At 35.4% G+C, this 18,285-nt stretch overlaps 1 protein-coding gene across 17 annotated transcripts in view; it reads left to right on the forward strand.

The window, feature by feature from the left end:
* The window catches only part of TRIP12 (thyroid hormone receptor interactor 12), a 147,342-nt gene that overhangs the window by 70,095 nt on the left and 58,962 nt on the right, over positions 1 to 18,285 (forward strand). For all 17 annotated transcript variants that reach the window (XM_054585560.1, XM_054585558.1, XM_054585564.1 and 14 more), the window contains 4 exons: positions 4,130 to 4,235; positions 8,719 to 8,855; positions 15,188 to 15,271; positions 16,265 to 16,360. In XM_054585560.1, the coding sequence (XP_054441535.1) occupies positions 4,130 to 4,235; positions 8,719 to 8,855; positions 15,188 to 15,271; positions 16,265 to 16,360 (423 nt within the window). The remainder of the gene's footprint in view (positions 1 to 4,129; positions 4,236 to 8,718; positions 8,856 to 15,187; positions 15,272 to 16,264; positions 16,361 to 18,285) is intronic.

Genomic DNA, 18,285 nt, shown 5'->3' on the forward strand with positions numbered 1-18,285 from the left:
ACTTCTGTAAAATTTCAAGTAAAGAAGGAAAATCAATTATAAGCAGAAGGTACCCAAGAATATCTTAACTATATTTACACTATTAAGGGTCCAGAAGGTAAAATATGTAAGGCCTGCAATATATTGAAGTATTGTAAATGTTTATTATTTAAAAATCCAAGTTTAAAATTGGGTATGTGAGAGGTTTAGTTACTTTACATTTCAAATGTAATACTGTGTAGAAGGACTTGTTTTTTGTTGTTGTTGTTTTTTTAAGACAAAGCCCTGGATTTTGAGCAAATCAGTTTCGGGTTAGGAATACCATATTTCAAATGGATAATGTGCTCCTGTGCATAATGTGCACCCACGTTTTTGTGTGCATTATACATGGGATTACTATACCCATGGCATGTAATCATTATACCCATGTATAATGCACATCCTTATTTTCCCTCAAAAATTTGGGCAAAAAATGCGCATTATACATGGCAAAGTACCGTACTTGTTCAAAAGGAAAAGAGTAAGACATACTTCTTTTGTAGAAGGAAATACCAATTAGGATTTAAAAAGAATAATACTAGCTGCCAGTTTCACCTTTGTCCAAAGGAATAAAGATTATTAGAATACACTTGTAGGAACAGATTTGTGTATTCATATACCAATATAAAATGGTCAAGGAGCTTTGATAAAAGTAATATATCTACATGTATGCCTCACTTTATTACATGAAGGCTTTCTTGGTAAAAATATGTTAATCTGACCAGTGATATTCTGGTTGCTTTTCAGAGTGGCATCTTAAACATAAATGATAAAGTTTTGCTGCATTACATCCTGGGGAAAAAAGGGAGTGTGTGAGTGTGTTCATTCATGTTTGTTTCCACACACGTGTTTTAGTTGGTTTTTAGTAGGTTATAGGTTTACACTTGCTGTGATTCCTCTTCTATTAAAATACTCTTTATTTGACCAGTAGAATAAAGAAAACATGTTATAATTCTACAAAAATCCTGTAGTTTTGTATAGTTTTAAAGTTTTCTTCTTCTTCTTTTTTTTTTGCTATACAGATACATTGCTTAAAGGTTTCTAAATAAACCAATAAAGCAAAATTGTAACACTTTGCCAGAAATATATTGAACATGTAATACACTGTTTTGCTTCAGAATAAGCTTAGGAATTGTGTAGTTATGCACCTCTAAGCAAGGCAGTTAATATTTTTGTGTCTGAAAAAAAGAATTATCATAACTTTATACCTAGAAATGCTTTTTTGAAAAACTCCATAACCAATCTAAAACTTTAAGATAGTATATTCTAGCATCATTAGTTTGCTGAATGTCCAAAAAAGAATGTTAAAGTTTTTCACACTTTCTGGGAAGCACTTCATATACCAAACTTTTTTAGTTTCAACTTGCCTTTTCCCCAGAATTTATATAGTTCTTCCAAGAAAGAATTCACTTGACTTGTTTAGATATCCCGATAAGTTTCTACCAGGCTTAACAATATGTGAGGTTTTCCCCTGTTCTGGTTTTTGGAGCAAAGTATGTAAAAGCAAGTTTTGTCTGTCTTCCGGGTCTCAGGTAATGTTACAAATAGTGATACCTCTTTTCCACTAGAGAGCATTCATTGTATGTAGCAGCTCCTTTACCATGGGATTGCCTTTGAGACATAATGTTTGGGATTATCTCTCCTAGTTTATCAGGCTAGATGATGTAAATGTCAATTAGCCTAATAGTCATTTTACATTTTGGTATGAATATGACATCAGTTATAAATATTTTTCTGTTTAACTCTGTTGTTTGGTTCTGCTCTGCCTTATTTCTCTGAAACTTTACATCATTCTATTTAACACCAACGATGGATAAAGAGTTCATGCACATACGCAAAGAAATACCATACCATACCACTCCACAGTAAAAAGGAATGGACTAATATGAACAACAACAACATGAATTTATCTCCAAAACACTATGTGATTTCATTTATATGAAATTTTAGAATAGACAGTAGCAGCAAAATAGCGGATCATTGGTTGCCAAGGGCCTGATGTGATGGAGAGATTAACTGAAAGGGGCATGAAGGAACGTTTTAGAGGAATGGAAATGTTCTATGTCTTGATTGTTGTGTTGTTTATATGGGTGAATACATTGGCCAAACTCATTGAACCCATGCACCTAAAATGAGTGCCTTTTGTCATATTGAAAATTGTAAGTTGTTTAAAAGAAAGTTAAACCCCAAAGTCTAAAATAAAATAGGTCATGAGTAATGAAATGTAAAAAAGTTTGGCCAAAAAGTATACTGTCAACCTCAAATTAACAAAAGAGCAGTAGTCCACAATCCATTGAGTATTTTATTTTTAATGTCGCTGAATAGATGTAATTTGTGCTGGTGTCTATTACTGTATCATGGCATGTGTAAAAACACTTTGGTATTACATGAGCTAAGTCAGAAAGTAATACAAAGGTTTTTAAGGTGCTTTATAAATGAAAGCACTTTGGTTTTGGCAGTGTTTCAATGTAATATGCACTCACATTTAGAGAGTTTTTCTCCCTATAAAAATTGTGCATTTTTTCATCTGTTACAACTAGTCATACAATTGATCGGTATAATTGAATATTTTCTTAAATATTAAAAATAATTTCTGAATTTTTTAAGCATTAAAAAATAGTGATTCTAAATACCTGAATGTATTAAGCTACCTTTATAATCTGTTCAAATGTCATGTCCAGTGAAGGTGACTGGAAAAAGATAAAACAGTATAGGATATCAGGCATAGATTTGTGATCACATCAAATAATTCTGGTGATAGCTGTATTGAAAATCAACCTAAAAATAAAATTTAAACTTAAACCCTTGGGCCAATCTTCTTTACCCACCAAAAGTTTTATTCTTTCAACTTCATGCTAGTTTGAGGAGTGTAGATCATCTTTCACAAAAGCTAATTTTGGGGGGTGGGAGGTGCCTAAAAGGTATGGTTTAGATTTTCTAAATGGTAATGCCTACCTGAACATAAATTTTGTCTTTATAGTTTCTCTTTTGTCATTGAAGATTCTTGAAAGCTTGGTTTTCACTTGACAGCTTTTATTATATGTGATATAAGTACCATCCCAAGTTGAATGAACTGAAGTTTTAAATTAAGAGTCTAAAAGGTCAGGAAGATTTAGAATCCTCTTTACTACCTCTTTCCTAGACCCTTTACTGGTGTTCTTAACAAAATCAAGAGTAAAGAACTTATCTTTCTACTTTTATATCAGTGAAGTGGTCAAAAATTAAAGCTTCCTGGGATCTGGATGACTGTTATTATATAATTAGTCTGAAAAGTTAACATCTATATCAGATGATGCCACAGTTCTACTGGAAATCTGCTTATTGACTTTTCAGGCTATTCAGTGTTGGAGGTCTTTTTTTAGATAGAACACATTGCCCAGTATGTCCTCATATATGGTAACATTGTTGGGGGGAGGGTAAAGGATGCTCTGATGGCTTCCCTGTTGTTCATAAAGTAGTAATAAACTTCATACCTTTTTAGAATTTGTTACCTCTGTAATGACATATGTTAACTTCCAGAATAACATGTAAAGTGTCCCCCCCCCAATTATACAGTATTCTATAAATCAGACATTCTAATAACCTTAATTTAGTTTACATATTCCTTGCTGATGGGGCAGTGCAAAGAAAAGAAAGTGTTTTGTTCTCTCACAGCATTATTGATGAACCATACGTAACCTAGGTGAAGTGAGACAGTGAAAGAGTAATGTAATAAAGTAGTAAATGGTATTTAGTAAAGTTCCCAAATACATAGTATATACAAAAAGCAATCTGTTAACTTTAGTTAGTGGACAAAAGTAGTGGAAGAGTACAGATGTAGGAACTTTTAAAGGGGATGGTTAGAGAGAAGAGGGATTGTTATTCGTGGTCAGGGTTGGGCCAAAATGAGAAGATATATCAAGTGTGAATGCCATGTACCATAGTAACTTGGCTAGTACGGTGAGGCTAAGTAAAGACAAACTCTGGCAGTAAACCTAGCAGACTACTACAGAGGCCGTCCATGGAAAGTCTGTGGGCTTTGGACCAGGATGATGACCTGAAGAATTCTGTAAGTTTTCATTTAAGATAATTTTTCTTGTTAACATTTTACTTTTGCATTTCCCATGTATAGGTTTAAGAAAATCTACCAAGAAGCGCAGTGAATCTCCGCCTGCCGAGCTCCCCAGTTTGAGGCGGAGCACACGCCAAAAGACCACGGGCTCCTGTGCTAGCGCCAGGTAATGACTTGGGTGTTTCCAGTGTATGATTACTTCATTATCTGTGTTCAGCTTCCCTTTAAATCATTAACTTTTTAAGTTTTTAAAAATGTTTTCACTTGAATATTGAATAAAGAAATTTATTTTACTATAGCTATTACTATTTTCATGAATTTTTCTCCAGTATTTATTTACATGTTTTTGCAAAGTTAATTATAATCGTTTTTGGATAACTCTTTTATCCTTTACCTTTTTCCGTTGTTGCTACATTATTTTTAGAGACATTGCCAAATAGCAGGACATCTGATTGTTTTCGGAGTTCAGTTTACCAAATAAATCTCTAATGAGCATCTTTAAGCAGATTTGAGTTAATTTTAAAGGTAGTGTGATGAATGGATCAAAAGGGACGCCTGTTCTAATGGCTGTGATGTTGCCTAATTAGTTCCTAAATGCGTTGTCACCGGTTACTGAGTTTAATGGATGAGTGGGAGAGATGTACTTAATCTTGATTTTGCATTACAACACCTACCCTTTAAGGAAAAATGTAGGTTTTGTTTGTATTCTTTTACATCTCTAACTCCCATTTTTTCCAGTTGCTATTTTGAAGCTCATTTTCAGAAAACCAGCTACCTTTTATGTGATAGCATATTGTTTAATCATATTCACATACTTTTTGATTGGGAATCTTAGGTTAATGTTAAAAATCTTTTTTTCTGGCAATTTCATTCCCATATTTTTAAGTTTGGTCGTTAGTCGATCAAGTGCTGTTGTGCTGTTAACTATTCACAGCCTCATAAGATTTTTCTTAAATTTACCTGTAGTTTGTTCTCTCTACTAAATGTGCCAGGAACCAGTAGTGGGATGAATGATTTTAGTTTGCCTTTTCTCTTTTCTATCTCATGTTGGTGGAAAGGTTTTAGCAATCAGCTTTTGCTACTTTTGGCAGTGGGTACAATAGAGACATGAGGAAACAGTATGGCTTGGTGCCTGAAAGTCAAAAGAAAGGACCTTGAACCACTTTAATCTCTGCTTTTCCATTTATTTCTTAGTTCTGTCTGGATTGTTTAAAATATCTGGACTTAGTACACCTGTTTGCTTTTGAGGTTTCTTGACAGTACAGGCAGACCTCATTTTATTGTGTTTCTGTTGCACTTCATAGATACTGTGTTTTTACAAATTGAAGTTAGGACCCTCTACCAGTTGTAAAAAGATTACAACTCGCTAAAGTCTCATAGCAGTTAGCATTTTTTTAAGCACTAAAGTATTTTTTTAAAATGTATTTTATCGATTATGCTATTACATAAAATTGGGAAAGTTGTCCCAATTTTCCTCCCTTTGCCCTCCTCTGCCTGGTACCCCAATTCCCTCCAGCACTCCCTCCAGCCCCAAGTTCTTTGGCTTCTCTGGTACCTACCAGTTATGCTTCTTAATCCTTGCATGTTTTCCTCCACCTGTGCCTTCCTCCTCCCCCCAGCTGATAACCCTCCAGATGACCTCAATTTCTATGAGTCTGCTCCTCTTCTGTTTGTTTGCTTAGTTTGTTTTTTTAAGATTAATTTGTTGATAGTTGTGAATTTGTTGCTGTTTTAATGTTCGTAGTTTCCATCTTCTTTTTCTTTCTTTTTTTTCCTTTCTCTCCTTTTTCTTAAATAAGTCCCTTTAACATTTCATGTAATAATGGCTTGGTGATGATGAACTCTTTTAGCTTTTCCTTGTCTGGGAAGCACTTTATCTGCCCTTCCATTCTAAATGATAGCTTTGCTGGGTAGAGCAATCTTGGTTGTAGGTCTCAGCTTCTCATGACTTTGAATATTTCCGCCAGTCCCTTCTAGCTTTCAAAGTTTCTTTTGAGAAATCAGCTGACAGTCTTACGGAAACTCCCCTGTAAGTAAATAACTGCTTTTCAAATTTTCTCTTTATCTTTAACCTTTGGCATTTTAATTATTATGTGTCTTGGTGTAGTCCTCTTTGGTTCCAGCTTGTTTGGAACTTTCTGTGCTTCCTGGATTTGCATGTCTATTTCCTTCATCAAATTAGGGACGTTTTCTTTCATTATTGTTTTAAATAAGTCTTCAATTTCTTGCTCTTTCTCTTCTCCTTCTGGTCCCCCTGTGATTTGGATGTTGGTACACTTGGAGATGTCCCAGATGCTCCCTGTAATGTCCTTGTTTTTTTTTAATTCTTTTTTCTTCTTGCTGTTCTGGTTGAGTGCTTATTTTTTCCTTATGTTCCAAATTGTTGATATGAATCTGGCTTCATCCCCTCCACTGTTGAATCCATGTAGATTTTTCTTTATTTCATTTAGTGTAACCTTAATTTCTTCCTGGTTCTTTTTTATTTTTTGCCATACTCACTGAGTTCTTTGAGCATCCTGATCACCAGAGTTTTGAACTCTGCATCTGATAGGTTATCTTCATTTTGTTTTTCTGGGGTTTTGTTCTGTTCTTTCATTGAGGCCATGTTTCTTTGTCTCCTCAATTTGGCAGTCTCCCTGTGTTTGTTTCTGTGTTATTAGGTAGAGCTGCTTCAACTCCCTGTCTTAGTAGAATGGCCTATTGTAGAAAAGGCACCTGTCTGGATGAATGTGGCTCTTTAAATCCTTGGTTGTCAAACTTCCATACAGCTCAATTTTCTGACAGTTCCGGGTGTTAATTTGTTTTGGGGTCTAGCTGTAATTCTTTTTGTGGTTGCACAAGGAGGCAAAGCATGTTTATCTATGTCTCCATCTTGACTGGAAGTCCTCCCTCAAAATGCTTCTGATTAACCTCCTCTAACATGCAGCCTGCTCCATGTGGTGTCTGAGATCACTCATCACTTACTGTTCACAATAAACTTTTTAAATTAAGATTATATTGTTTTCTTAGACATAATGCTCCTGCACACTTAATAGTCAGCAGTATAGTGTAAACATAACTGTTATATGTACAGGGAAACCAAAAATTGATGGGACTTGGTTCATTGCAACATTTGCTTTTTGTGTGGCGGTCTGGAATCAAACCCACAGTATCTCTAAAGTGTGCCCGTACTTTTTATGAGGACCTCTGACAGCCTTTCTTAGTTCTTCAGAGCTTTTGTCCTAATTCGGGCCAAATGTTGAGTCCATTTTACCCAGGGTTTCTAATCCGAGACATGAACTGAATTTACTGTGGTATGCGAAGTCAGGCAGTCTAGTGTCTTTTCTTTTTCTGCAGCCGCTTCTTCTGCTTATGGTCACTTGTTTAGTGCATGTGTATTACTTACACTTCGACACGGTCATGCTGTGCCGGAGTTATGTAGTCACCTGCCTAGAATGCTCTTCATCTTACACTTTTTCATAATTAGTTGAGATTCCTCAACTAATTGTTTTTTAGTCTACTATAGCCATGTCCTTTTCTCTGTTTAGACTGATACTTCTTGAGGGCAGCAACCAGAGTGTTGAGCAGTGTGTATCATGTGCTTGGTGCAAAATAAATGTTAAATAAATGAATTAATTTGAATCCCACTAATTTGTAGCATGGCAAATTGTGTTTGGAATGAGCTGTTTCACTGTGAAAGAAAGATTAAATAAATTCCTGTTTAGGGTGGATGTTTTTACTGATTGGAGGAGCAAACTCTTCTAATACTCTTTGGTAACTCAGAGAGCCTCATTTACATGTCTGCTCTTCTTTCTTGTTCTTTACTGGGCAGCATCTAATTTCACTGTAGCTCGACGTTAGCCTAAAATATTTCTTTAGCAGTAGGTTTCTGCATTTCCTGAGGTAATTGGGGGAACTGCTGTTTAAACCATATAAACTTGTAATAATTTGGGAAAGTCTTTTGTTTCTAACTGATTTTCTGTCAAAATAGAAAAAAAAGTCATCATTGATGAAAAATAATTTGCTTAATGGAAAATAACTGATCATTGGGTTTTTTTGGATGTCATTACTTTTCGATGTCAAATGTATGAAAGGTACATTTTGATATGTCTTAATCCTAAATGGTGTCTTCCCAAATTTCATCTGTGTTTATTTATAAATATTAAATCTTTAATTCTTTATTTTAAAAGATGGAGCTATGGTCCATTATTAGGATAGTTTATTTTTTGATTTACAGAATCTGAAACTTAGGTAATGGGAATGTTCTGCATGTTCTCTACCCTCCACTCGCCCTTTTTGTCAGGCATTAATCTGAAAATCTGTGTATTGATCCTCTATTTACCCTGGAAGTAGTATCTATTGTAAATGAGTTGATTTGTCTCTGTTGAAGGAGTCATTTTTCATTTAGTTGAAGTGTTTAAAAATTACATCTTTCTGTAAGGATGACAACAGCTCATAGCAACACAAAAGCTTGTATTGTGAGTGCAATATAACTTGGAAGAATTTAAAATATACAGAGTCTTGGTTGTTACCCATAGTGATTTTCTGCAACAATTTGTATGTAAGAAGAAGAATCTGGCTTTGTGTTCCATGCATTAGAGCTTTGTCTTGTGTGTTCATTGCTCCTGGTCACTGGTAGTGCTGCCTATGATGGCATTTTTCTGTTGTAGTCGGCGAGGCTCTGGCCTGGGCAAAAGAGGAGCAGCTGAAGCTCGTCGACAGGAGAAAATGGCAGACCCTGAGAGCAACCAGGAGACTGTCAATTCTTCAGCTGCACGGACAGATGAAACTCCCCAAGGAGCTGCAGGTAGAGCGGCACTTCCCAGCCCTAAAATGCATTTATGTATGTAACAGGTTTATTTGGAGATAAATCACTTTCTACACCAAATATATTGGAAGAGGGGGGACAGAAATATACCAAATGTTTATCATCAAATGAACTCTTTGTCCTCTTTTGTTTCACTTTATAAGTTTGGTTGTTTTGATTATTTGGATTTGGTGGTGGTGGTGGTGGTGGTGGTGGTGGTGGTGGTGGTGGTGGTTTAATTCTTTTCCAAATCCATGTTCGTACTAATACATTCAAAGGGGTTTTAAGAGAGAGTTTCTTTCAGTTTTAAGTTTTTCATAAATTGATGACTGTAGTAATAGTTGCCCATTGATTGTTTGAAAAAAATTAAATTTATAAAATGGTAAGGATATGGCTTAATTCACTTCATGTGTAAATTTTAAGTTAGAATGTAATTTTTAAAAAATAGTAAGTATTCAGTTTGAATCCAAGCAACTTCAAGAATACTATTTATATTTTTGTGGGCTTCTTTTATTCTTAATACCTTAGCACAACAAAAGTTAAGCTACCCCTGCTCTCCCACCCCTCCACCCTTCAACTTTAAGTAAGTATCCGTACCAACGCCAAAAGAAGGCTAATAACTTCCATGGCTAATTGTTGCTAACAGGTTTTAAAATGTAGCTTGTTATTAACATTTCTCACTAACATTAAGATCCCATTCAAAAAATCGTACAATTCATCATTATAAGCATAGGAGTATGAGGCCATTAAATCAAGATGATAACACATTGGTGTAGGCATAGTATATTCTTTCTTTTGAACAGGGCTCTATCATGTACTATTGCTTAATATTAGAATATGTTCTGGTTTTCTCACTCCTGTCCATATTTTATGCCTTTTTGCTTTGCTTTCTGTCCACCTTAACATTAGTACCACTGATCTTTTCCAGTTAGGTATGATACGTTATTGGTGAACTTACAGCATCTCTTCTGGTAGGAGGGGACTTATTTCCTGTACCTTTTTTTTTCAAATAGGTTTTTGGAAGAGTTAAATGGTAGACACAGGGGATAATAAAAAGTCTATTGCACATGCAGCTCATTGAAGCTTTTTATGATCTATAGCCTCTCCTTCCCAGTGTTTTAATGCTCATTTCAAGCCTGAACATGGAAGTGGGGCAGTTCCCATATGGATGACAGAAATGGAGCTGTGGAATATGTTGTTAAAGTGAACTCATTACAGTAATTATAGTAGCTAGCAGTTATGGTGTGTACACTCTATTGCAGACTCAGTATTAAGTACTTTACATATATTCTCATTGAATATTCAAAACAACCTCCTGAGCTGTGAGTGCTGTGATCCTCATTTTATAAATGACGAAAACCTGAAGCACCGAATGGTTAAACTTTTCCTGGATTACAAACTGTTGAGTTGGCCAAAAAAAGTCTGTTTAATATTTCCTGTACAATAAAAGACATTTTTCATTTATACTATTAACTTTATCGATTTGGATATTTTTAGTATGTGGGATATCTCCTGCTGTTGACTCCTAGTGGGTAGAAGCCAAGGGTACTGCTAAACATCTTCCAATGCATAAGACAGTCCCACAGCAAAGAATGATTTGGCCACAGTGTCAGTAGTACCAAGAAACTTTGCAGACCACTTTTGACAGGTTCATTCAGTCACAGCACCTTCTCCATACACTGCACAGATTTTGAGAGAGAGAGAGGGGGAGAGAGAGAGAGAGATTGTTACGTTTTTACTTTTCTTGAAATAATAAAGCATAATATGCTGGAAAATGTGTATTTTCTTCCATCTTCGGTATTAAAATGATTGCACAAAAATTCACCAATTTTGATATGTTTTTTAAAAAATGCACACTGGTATGACAGCTGCCACAATACAATCTAACAAAATTGTTTTGAATGAGGTTAAAGACAACGAAGCACTACTAGAGGCATTGTACAGAAAAAAACTAAATGAACTTTTTGGCCAACATGTTATATAGAATGTGTGACTCTCAATTCCAGGTCTTAGAAAAGAAGTGCATAGTTTATAGTGACTATTCTGCTTCCTTAGGGTTAGAAGTTTGTTTAATTCATGTGGAGATAATTGGAGGCTGGAATGGGGACGGGAGTGGTATGTAAAATTTTGTTCCCTGATATATTTACTTAAGAGTATAAAAGCTTCAAGGGATTAGGTTCATAAGACTGGCCTCCTAAACACTCACCTGTGTTTCATTATCACTCATATTTGAAATCACAGTGTGACCTAGGTATTTTCCAGATGTATGTAAAAGATGCATGTGGCATGTTCACTGGTACTAGAGCAGTACTAGCTTCATTATCCTTTGGAGGCCGGATCCCTGGTGGATCCTACAGGACTTCTGCCAGCACAGTATAGTAGTTCTGGGAAAACAAGCGAATTGCTTATTAGCTTTTCAATATTAAGTTCTTCAGAGTAATGTGTTTTTTTCAAATTTTAATTTTTTAATTACTTTTGGCATGCAATATTAGTTTCAGGTGTACAACCAGTGTAATGTGCTTTAGTTTCTCAGTATGTAAGATTGGAATTTAAAGAAAAATAAAACCCTCTAAGTTAGTGTTGAGTATAAATCGGTGATGGTAATTCAGCATATTTTGGCAAGTATCCATTCTCAGACAGCTCTTATACAGTTGGTATAAAACTTCTTTCATTTGAAGTATTTATTTTGAAATAATGTTTTTCCTGATTTAAAGAGATTGTGTTAATCTCTTTAGTGTTATTTTTATATTCATTTTTCAGTGTTACTTATTTTTAAAGATCATATCTTCCTAACCAACTTCAATAGAATCATTGAAATAGCTGGATTTCTTTTCTTCACATGTAGATATTAAAGCGTTGACTCCATCTTTGGCAAACTTGCTTATATCACCCAGACTTTGCCAGTGTTGTTGACACCTAGGAAAGTTTGTTGGTAATGGTGTCCCTCCTGGGTCTGAAGTATACTGTGATGGAGCTCAACCTCTCTAGATTTTCATAGAAGAAACGTTAGTTATTGAAGTTGAAAATAAGTGTTCCCACATTGTCCCAGAAGTCTGGAGTGGACTTAGCTTTGGGCTTCGTGAGAACCATGCACCCCTTCGTAATGCTGATAACGATCTTGGAAACACTAGAGATACTAAATTGGAGAATCACATCTGTAGAAAGCAGCTCTTAAATTTTGTTAATTTTTCTTGCCCTAACTGTTTCTGTTTGACACAACTACAAGTCAGATTGTTACCATGTCACCTGATACCAAGACCCATAAAAAGTACAATTATATTCCTAATGACATTCTTCTGGCTTGTCTCAGAAGTTCTTGTGACACCTAAAAAAAAAGATTTCCTACTGTCTCTCTGGTATTTAGACTTGGGTATCTGGCGAACCCTTAGTGATTCCTGTCAACTAATACTGAATGCTGTCAATCAGTATTCTGCTATTTTGTCTTTGCTTCCTGCCTAAGAGGTTGCATTTGCTCAAGTATAAAAACTTGGAGCTCCATATTAAAATTCTTGTGTTCTGATTTAAATAATAAATTTTGTTCATTGTTTTTATTCACCTGTGTGCTGGAAACTGTCTTACATGGTATTCTGAAGATATGCGAAGACTAGATGGGAGAGAGACCAATTTAAACAAAAGTAGATTGACACCTCTTAAAATGTGGCATTGGAGTTTCTCTGGTGGTAGTCTTATCTTTTCATTTGTGTCTGGGGACAGATCTTGTGCATGTCGCCCAAGGAGATCTGATGACCTGACTAAAGAACTCTGTCATTAACTCTTATTGATTGATTACATTTTCTTACCTGCATGACTTTACAAACAGCAACCCATAGGCTAGAGCTAGTTGGATTTATCTAGATTTGTAAAAGCTTTAGTACAGAGAGCTACAGTAAACAGATACTTAGTACTTGCCATCAAAGGGCTGGCAAAGAATCTTTTTCTCTGGGTCTAGTAACTGATTTCTTTCACAACGGGTATTCCACCACCATTAAAAATCAGAACACCCCTGTCCCTCCTTGTAGTGTTCTGTGGCTCCCTTTAAGATTGGGCCCCTGCTGTTTTAGTCTTTGCAGCAGTGCAATTTGAGATATTTATTATTATGTAAGTTATTAAGATAATATGTTTAAGAGGTAACTTCAAAGACAAACCTTTAAACTCTTATGTTGTAGATCTGTAGAATGTTTTATAAACCACTAGACACTCTGATAAAGTTAGAAGACAGCATTACCTTACAAGTGAATTTATGTTTTTTTCTTAAAAAATGTGTGGTTCCAGAGTATGTGAAAACCCACCATCTTGTTCATTAAAATTTTCTATGATGGGAAGAGTTTTAAAGCAAGCTTAAGAGCCTTAAGAGCCACATTATATTCACTTGTAATTGGGGCCCTAATAGCAGTATTTGTTAACAAGGTTTCTGCATCATGTGAAAAAGAAGTTGTATTTGAATTAAAAAGTAGTACCGAAGAATTTATTTAAGGAGTTAATAGAATTAGGTTTTTTTTTTTTTTTTTTTTTTTTTTTTAAGACAAAAATTTATTTTCAGAGAGAATGGAAGGAAGGGAGAGAAACAGAGTGGCTGCCTCTTGCATGCTCCCAGCTGGGGACCCAGCCTGCAACCCAGGCATGTGCCCGATCTGGGAATTGAACTGGTTTGCAGGCTGGCCAATGCACTGAGCCACACACCAGCTAAGTATGACAGAGTTCAGTTCTTAAGAGTACAGCCTAGGAAATTAGACTGCCTAGGTTCAAATCTCTGATCTTTATTAGTTGTCTGACCTTCAGCAAGTGCCACAAAGTCCCAAAGCCTCAGTTTTCTCATGTGCATGATAAAGCTTATGATGCCTCTTTGTGTGGTTGTGAGGAAACACATAGACACAGCCTGCATATAATAGAGTAAGCATTTAATACCACCTTTAAGTAGCAGTAAAGTTGTTGGTTATCTTTTTTCTTCACCAGAGTATAGACTTTGCTAAGCTCTGAGACCCTTTAATATATAAACGTTTCTGGTTAGTCTGTAACTATAAACCATGGAGTTGCTAACATCTTCTGTAAATAGTTGATGTTTTAAGCTTCATACAGGCTCTATTAGAACTATTCTATTCAGCTGTGCAGGTGTAACCTGAAAGCAGCCACACACAATATGTAAATAAATGAGTTTGGCTGTATTCTAATAAAATTACAAAATTGATGTGCTGGACTGGATTTAGCATGTGGGCCAGTTTGCTGACTCCTGTTCTAAACCATACATTTTTCCATGATTTAAAAATTTCTAGTGAAATGATAGAAAATACGTAATGAGGTCTGAAGAAAAGCATTAAGAAAATACACAGTTGACGGCTGGTGTATTAGCATTTCTTTCTTCAGAAAAGCTCTTTAAATCCATGCTACTTTTGTGCTTCTTTAAACAATATTACAATAATAATGACAAAACTTCTTGGCTTGCATTCTGTCATTATTTGGCAATTTTACAGGGCTTAAGATATTGCGGATGGTGTGGTCATACATAAATTAATAGTCTGTATAAACACATGTTTTAAGTTAAGACTAAACAGACAGTGAAAGGAGGAATAGCAAACCTGCCAATTTTATAGGAGTGTCCTGGTCAGTTTTGTGAAAGAATCAAACCTGTGTTTGTTTAGACCAATTATTGGTCAGGTTAGCATTTGGGATATAATAGAATCCTTCTGAATCTGAACTCTTCATTCTACACATGTTTTGACATCTTAGTTGCCCTTTCTTTTGTACAACAGTGTTTTGCAATCATTGTTTAGTTGTAATGTGTGCATCTTCAATACTTTGTCCTTGAAATAAAAGTATAGTTTTTGCAAACTCTTGAAATTAAAAAAAAACATAAATGATATTATCAATACTGCAGTGTAGAGATGAAGCAGACTGAAGAAGGAACACATTTACAGGGAACATTTCCCCCGTATGTCACTATTGCTTTCTGTTATGTTTGTGATTGATTGCTCATCTGTTAAATATCAGTAGTGTTAGCATTGTTATCTTCATGGATTTTGGTAGAGGAGTTCAGGACAAAACTTAATTTTAGGAACAAAAAGGGCATGAAACATTTATTTAAGCCATGTATGTATGCATGCAATGCAAAGGTTGTATTTTTATGCTTGTATAACACTAAGTTTGAACCGTCTTTTCATAAAAGCTAGAGGATGAAGTCGAGAAGAACAGCTTGGTATACAGTGGGCAGACATCTAATTGTCTTTATTCAGTGTCGTCTATAAAACTCATTTTTCTCTTTAAAGATCAGCCCTAATGAGTTCAGATGTTCCTCTCTTAACCCTTGCCTTCTTTTTCCCCCCCCTTTTTCCTTGAAGCCTCTAGTTCTGTTGCAGGGGCTGTGGGCATGACTACCTCTGGGGAGAGTGAATCAGATGATTCTGAGATGGGACGATTACAAGGTAAAGATAGTTTTGAGCTTATAAAAAAACCATTACTGTGGGCTGCCTGTTACTATTCTTCTTTGTTGAAATTAATTCAGATAAGTTATTTGAACATAATCAAGCAATGCTTATACCTCCAATAAAGCTTCTTATTTAGTGGTGACTTGATGATTTGGAATTGAAAAATGATCATCTGGCTCCTCATTTTTACTGTTTAACTGGAGAAAAAAATCTTACATACTTATTTTGACTGTTTAAAATTTTCTTTGTTATGTTTGCATGTGTAGTTGGTAATAAATTAAGGTACCTAATAACAGTGCATCTTGTAGAGTACTTTTTGGCATGTTCTTTGGTATTCTTGATATCCTAATGTAAAGTGTGTACATAAACATCAGGCATTAATGTTCTAAGAACTTTTTTAAAAGCAGCTTTATATATATGCTCTTTACACATGGATGAGTATATATTATTATTTTTAGATGGTTGATTTCCACTGTGAGGCTTACAAGAAACATTTATAAATTAGTTTCAGATTGCTTTTGAGTTCCTGAAGGAGCTAACAACAATCTCTTTGACCAGAACTCTTATAACACAGGTTTCTCACTTTTTGGAACTGATAACAATTTTTCGTGTATTTAGAGGCTCTCAGGACCAATAGCTGATTGGAAAATATCAAGGGATAAACAGTGCAAGGGTGTTTAGTGTATAATTTCTTCAAAATAAATACTTTGAGTGTTTCTTGGACCATAGTTCCTGCTGGTACACTGATATTCAGTACCTCCATTAAAACCTTAAGATGCCTTGGAGCTGGCACATGGGTGGCTGTAGCTTATATTAATATAATTAACATGAGAGTAGACTTGAAAGTTTAATGTAGCATCTCTTAAAGTTCAGAATGGAAAGGAACATTGTCTAAATCAGTTATATGAGATGATGAGTCAGTTGCTTGAAATTTTTAGATAAGATCCATTTTGTTAACAACTCATCTGCTCCCTGCCCTTCTCTCTTTAGCTCTGTTAGAGGCCAGGGGTCTTCCTCCTCACCTGTTTGGCCCTCTTGGTCCTCGGATGTCACAACTTTTCCACAGAACAATTGGAAGTGGAGCTAGTAAGTAAATATATTAAGTTTGTTCTCCTGACCCCAAATCCTTAATAATTAGTTGAGAGCTGTTTTTATTGTTTACCTCTTGATGTAAGAAATTTTCATGTAGAGAAATTTTATGAAGTTTAACCTGTTTTTAAAAATACAGCTTTTGCACATTCTTGCATTAAATACAGCAATTCTAAGATTCTGTTTGAATTGGAATCATTAGAAAACTGAAGATTATAGCAGGATTGATTCTTGTTTTATATGAGTTATAGAAGAGTAAAGAATCTCCTGTTCAATGGAATGATCTGACGTTGGGCGGCGGGCACACACTGCAATACGCTGACCATGTATCAAAGAAATGCACGCCTGAAACCTGTATGACCTGATAAACCAATGTCCCTACAATGAATTTAATTAAAAAAGAACCTCAGATGATTGCGTTGATTATTATAGCATCTGATGGCATGATTTGCATATATTTGAATCTTGAGTTTTTAATGTTATAATGAAATTTAACCCATAAGGCAGTTGTAATATGTACCTGGGAGGAAAGATTTCTCAGCAGAATTACCAGACCTAGTTACTAAACTCATTTAATCAAATTCCTGCATTATAATCCAGAGATCCTGTCATATATGGTGTGACAACAATGACTTTTTAAAGTCTTAATTTGTAACTAAGAATAACTTTTGCATAATTACAAATCCACTTAAACTCTTTCTGGTATAGAATATTATCTTTAGTTTCCTTAAGCAAAATTTACAATTAAGCATGTTTTAATAACTCCATTGATAATGCTTCCAAAGATCAATAGGCCAAATTAAGATTCTAGCCTTGCTAAATTTCAGAGTTTCTGAAGTGTAACTGAAGCCTATTAATTCTGACCTTACTAATATGTGCTTATATAATTTTCTATCAGATATTACAGATTTTTTTAGTGTGTTCATATGTATATGTACTCACATATTTGTACTTACATTTGAGGGTTTTTCAGTATCTTGGCTTTAGTGTTTGACAGGAAATTTAAGAAGCAGCTGGTACTTCTGTTTGTTTTGCTGCCCTGATACTCAGCTCTCAGATCACGTACCCTGTTACAAGGGTCTCATGAACGCTTGAATGTGGTTTTTTATGTAGTGTCATGATTAGGTACTGGGCTTGTACTGAGTCATGAATAAGATAATAAGCAGAGTTGTTTTTCACCTGGAGCATTCATGTGCTAAAGGGTGACCTGGCAAGAAACAAGGCAGTTATATAGTAAATTTTCAGGTAGTATCAGCCCAGTGAAGGAAAACAAAGCACTGGGTAAGAATGTAGGTTATTGGTGGGGAAATGTAGGTAGGCTCATGAAAGCAACCTCTGAGGCGTCATGGTTTTGTGAAGACCTAAATGAAGTGAGGAATCCAGCTCTGCACAGGTCTGAGGGAAAGAGGATGTGCACATGGGAGGTGGGACTGAGCTTGGCATGTCTGAGAAATCGACAGCAAAGAGAGGCCTGTGGGGGAGTGAAGGGAGAGGGATAGAAGAGGAAAGCTAAGAGGTTTAGGCTCTCCCCACGTTCATGTAGGGTCTTGGCAGGCCTGCAGCAAATGTGGGGTTTATTTAACCTAAGGGTAATCAGTAACCATTGAAGGGTTCAGAAAAGGAGGATGACATGATCTTTATCCCATTTTTTCATTTATATCCTCAACTTCTCTTTCCACTCCTAACACTATTTTTAAGCCAGTCATAGGTATCATCACTTCATATGTATATATTTGGATTTGTAACTGTAAAAATAAGGAAATAAAAATATTTAGGCTTTTTCAGATTTGATTTTGATTCTATTTCCTTTCCCTAATGGGGAAAGACTGCAAAAGTCGTGGTATATTCTAATATTAGGAAACACATAAAGTCTGTCTCATAAAACATTGAAATGAAACTTACTGCCTCTTAGATAGCAGGGA

Source organism: Pteronotus mesoamericanus, unplaced genomic scaffold, assembly GCF_021234165.1.
Source record: "Pteronotus mesoamericanus isolate MK-2021 breed Mesoamerican mustached bat unplaced genomic scaffold, CSHL_Meso_final contig_90, whole genome shotgun sequence".
In the NCBI taxonomy this organism is placed as follows: domain Eukaryota; kingdom Metazoa; phylum Chordata; class Mammalia; order Chiroptera; family Mormoopidae; genus Pteronotus; species Pteronotus mesoamericanus.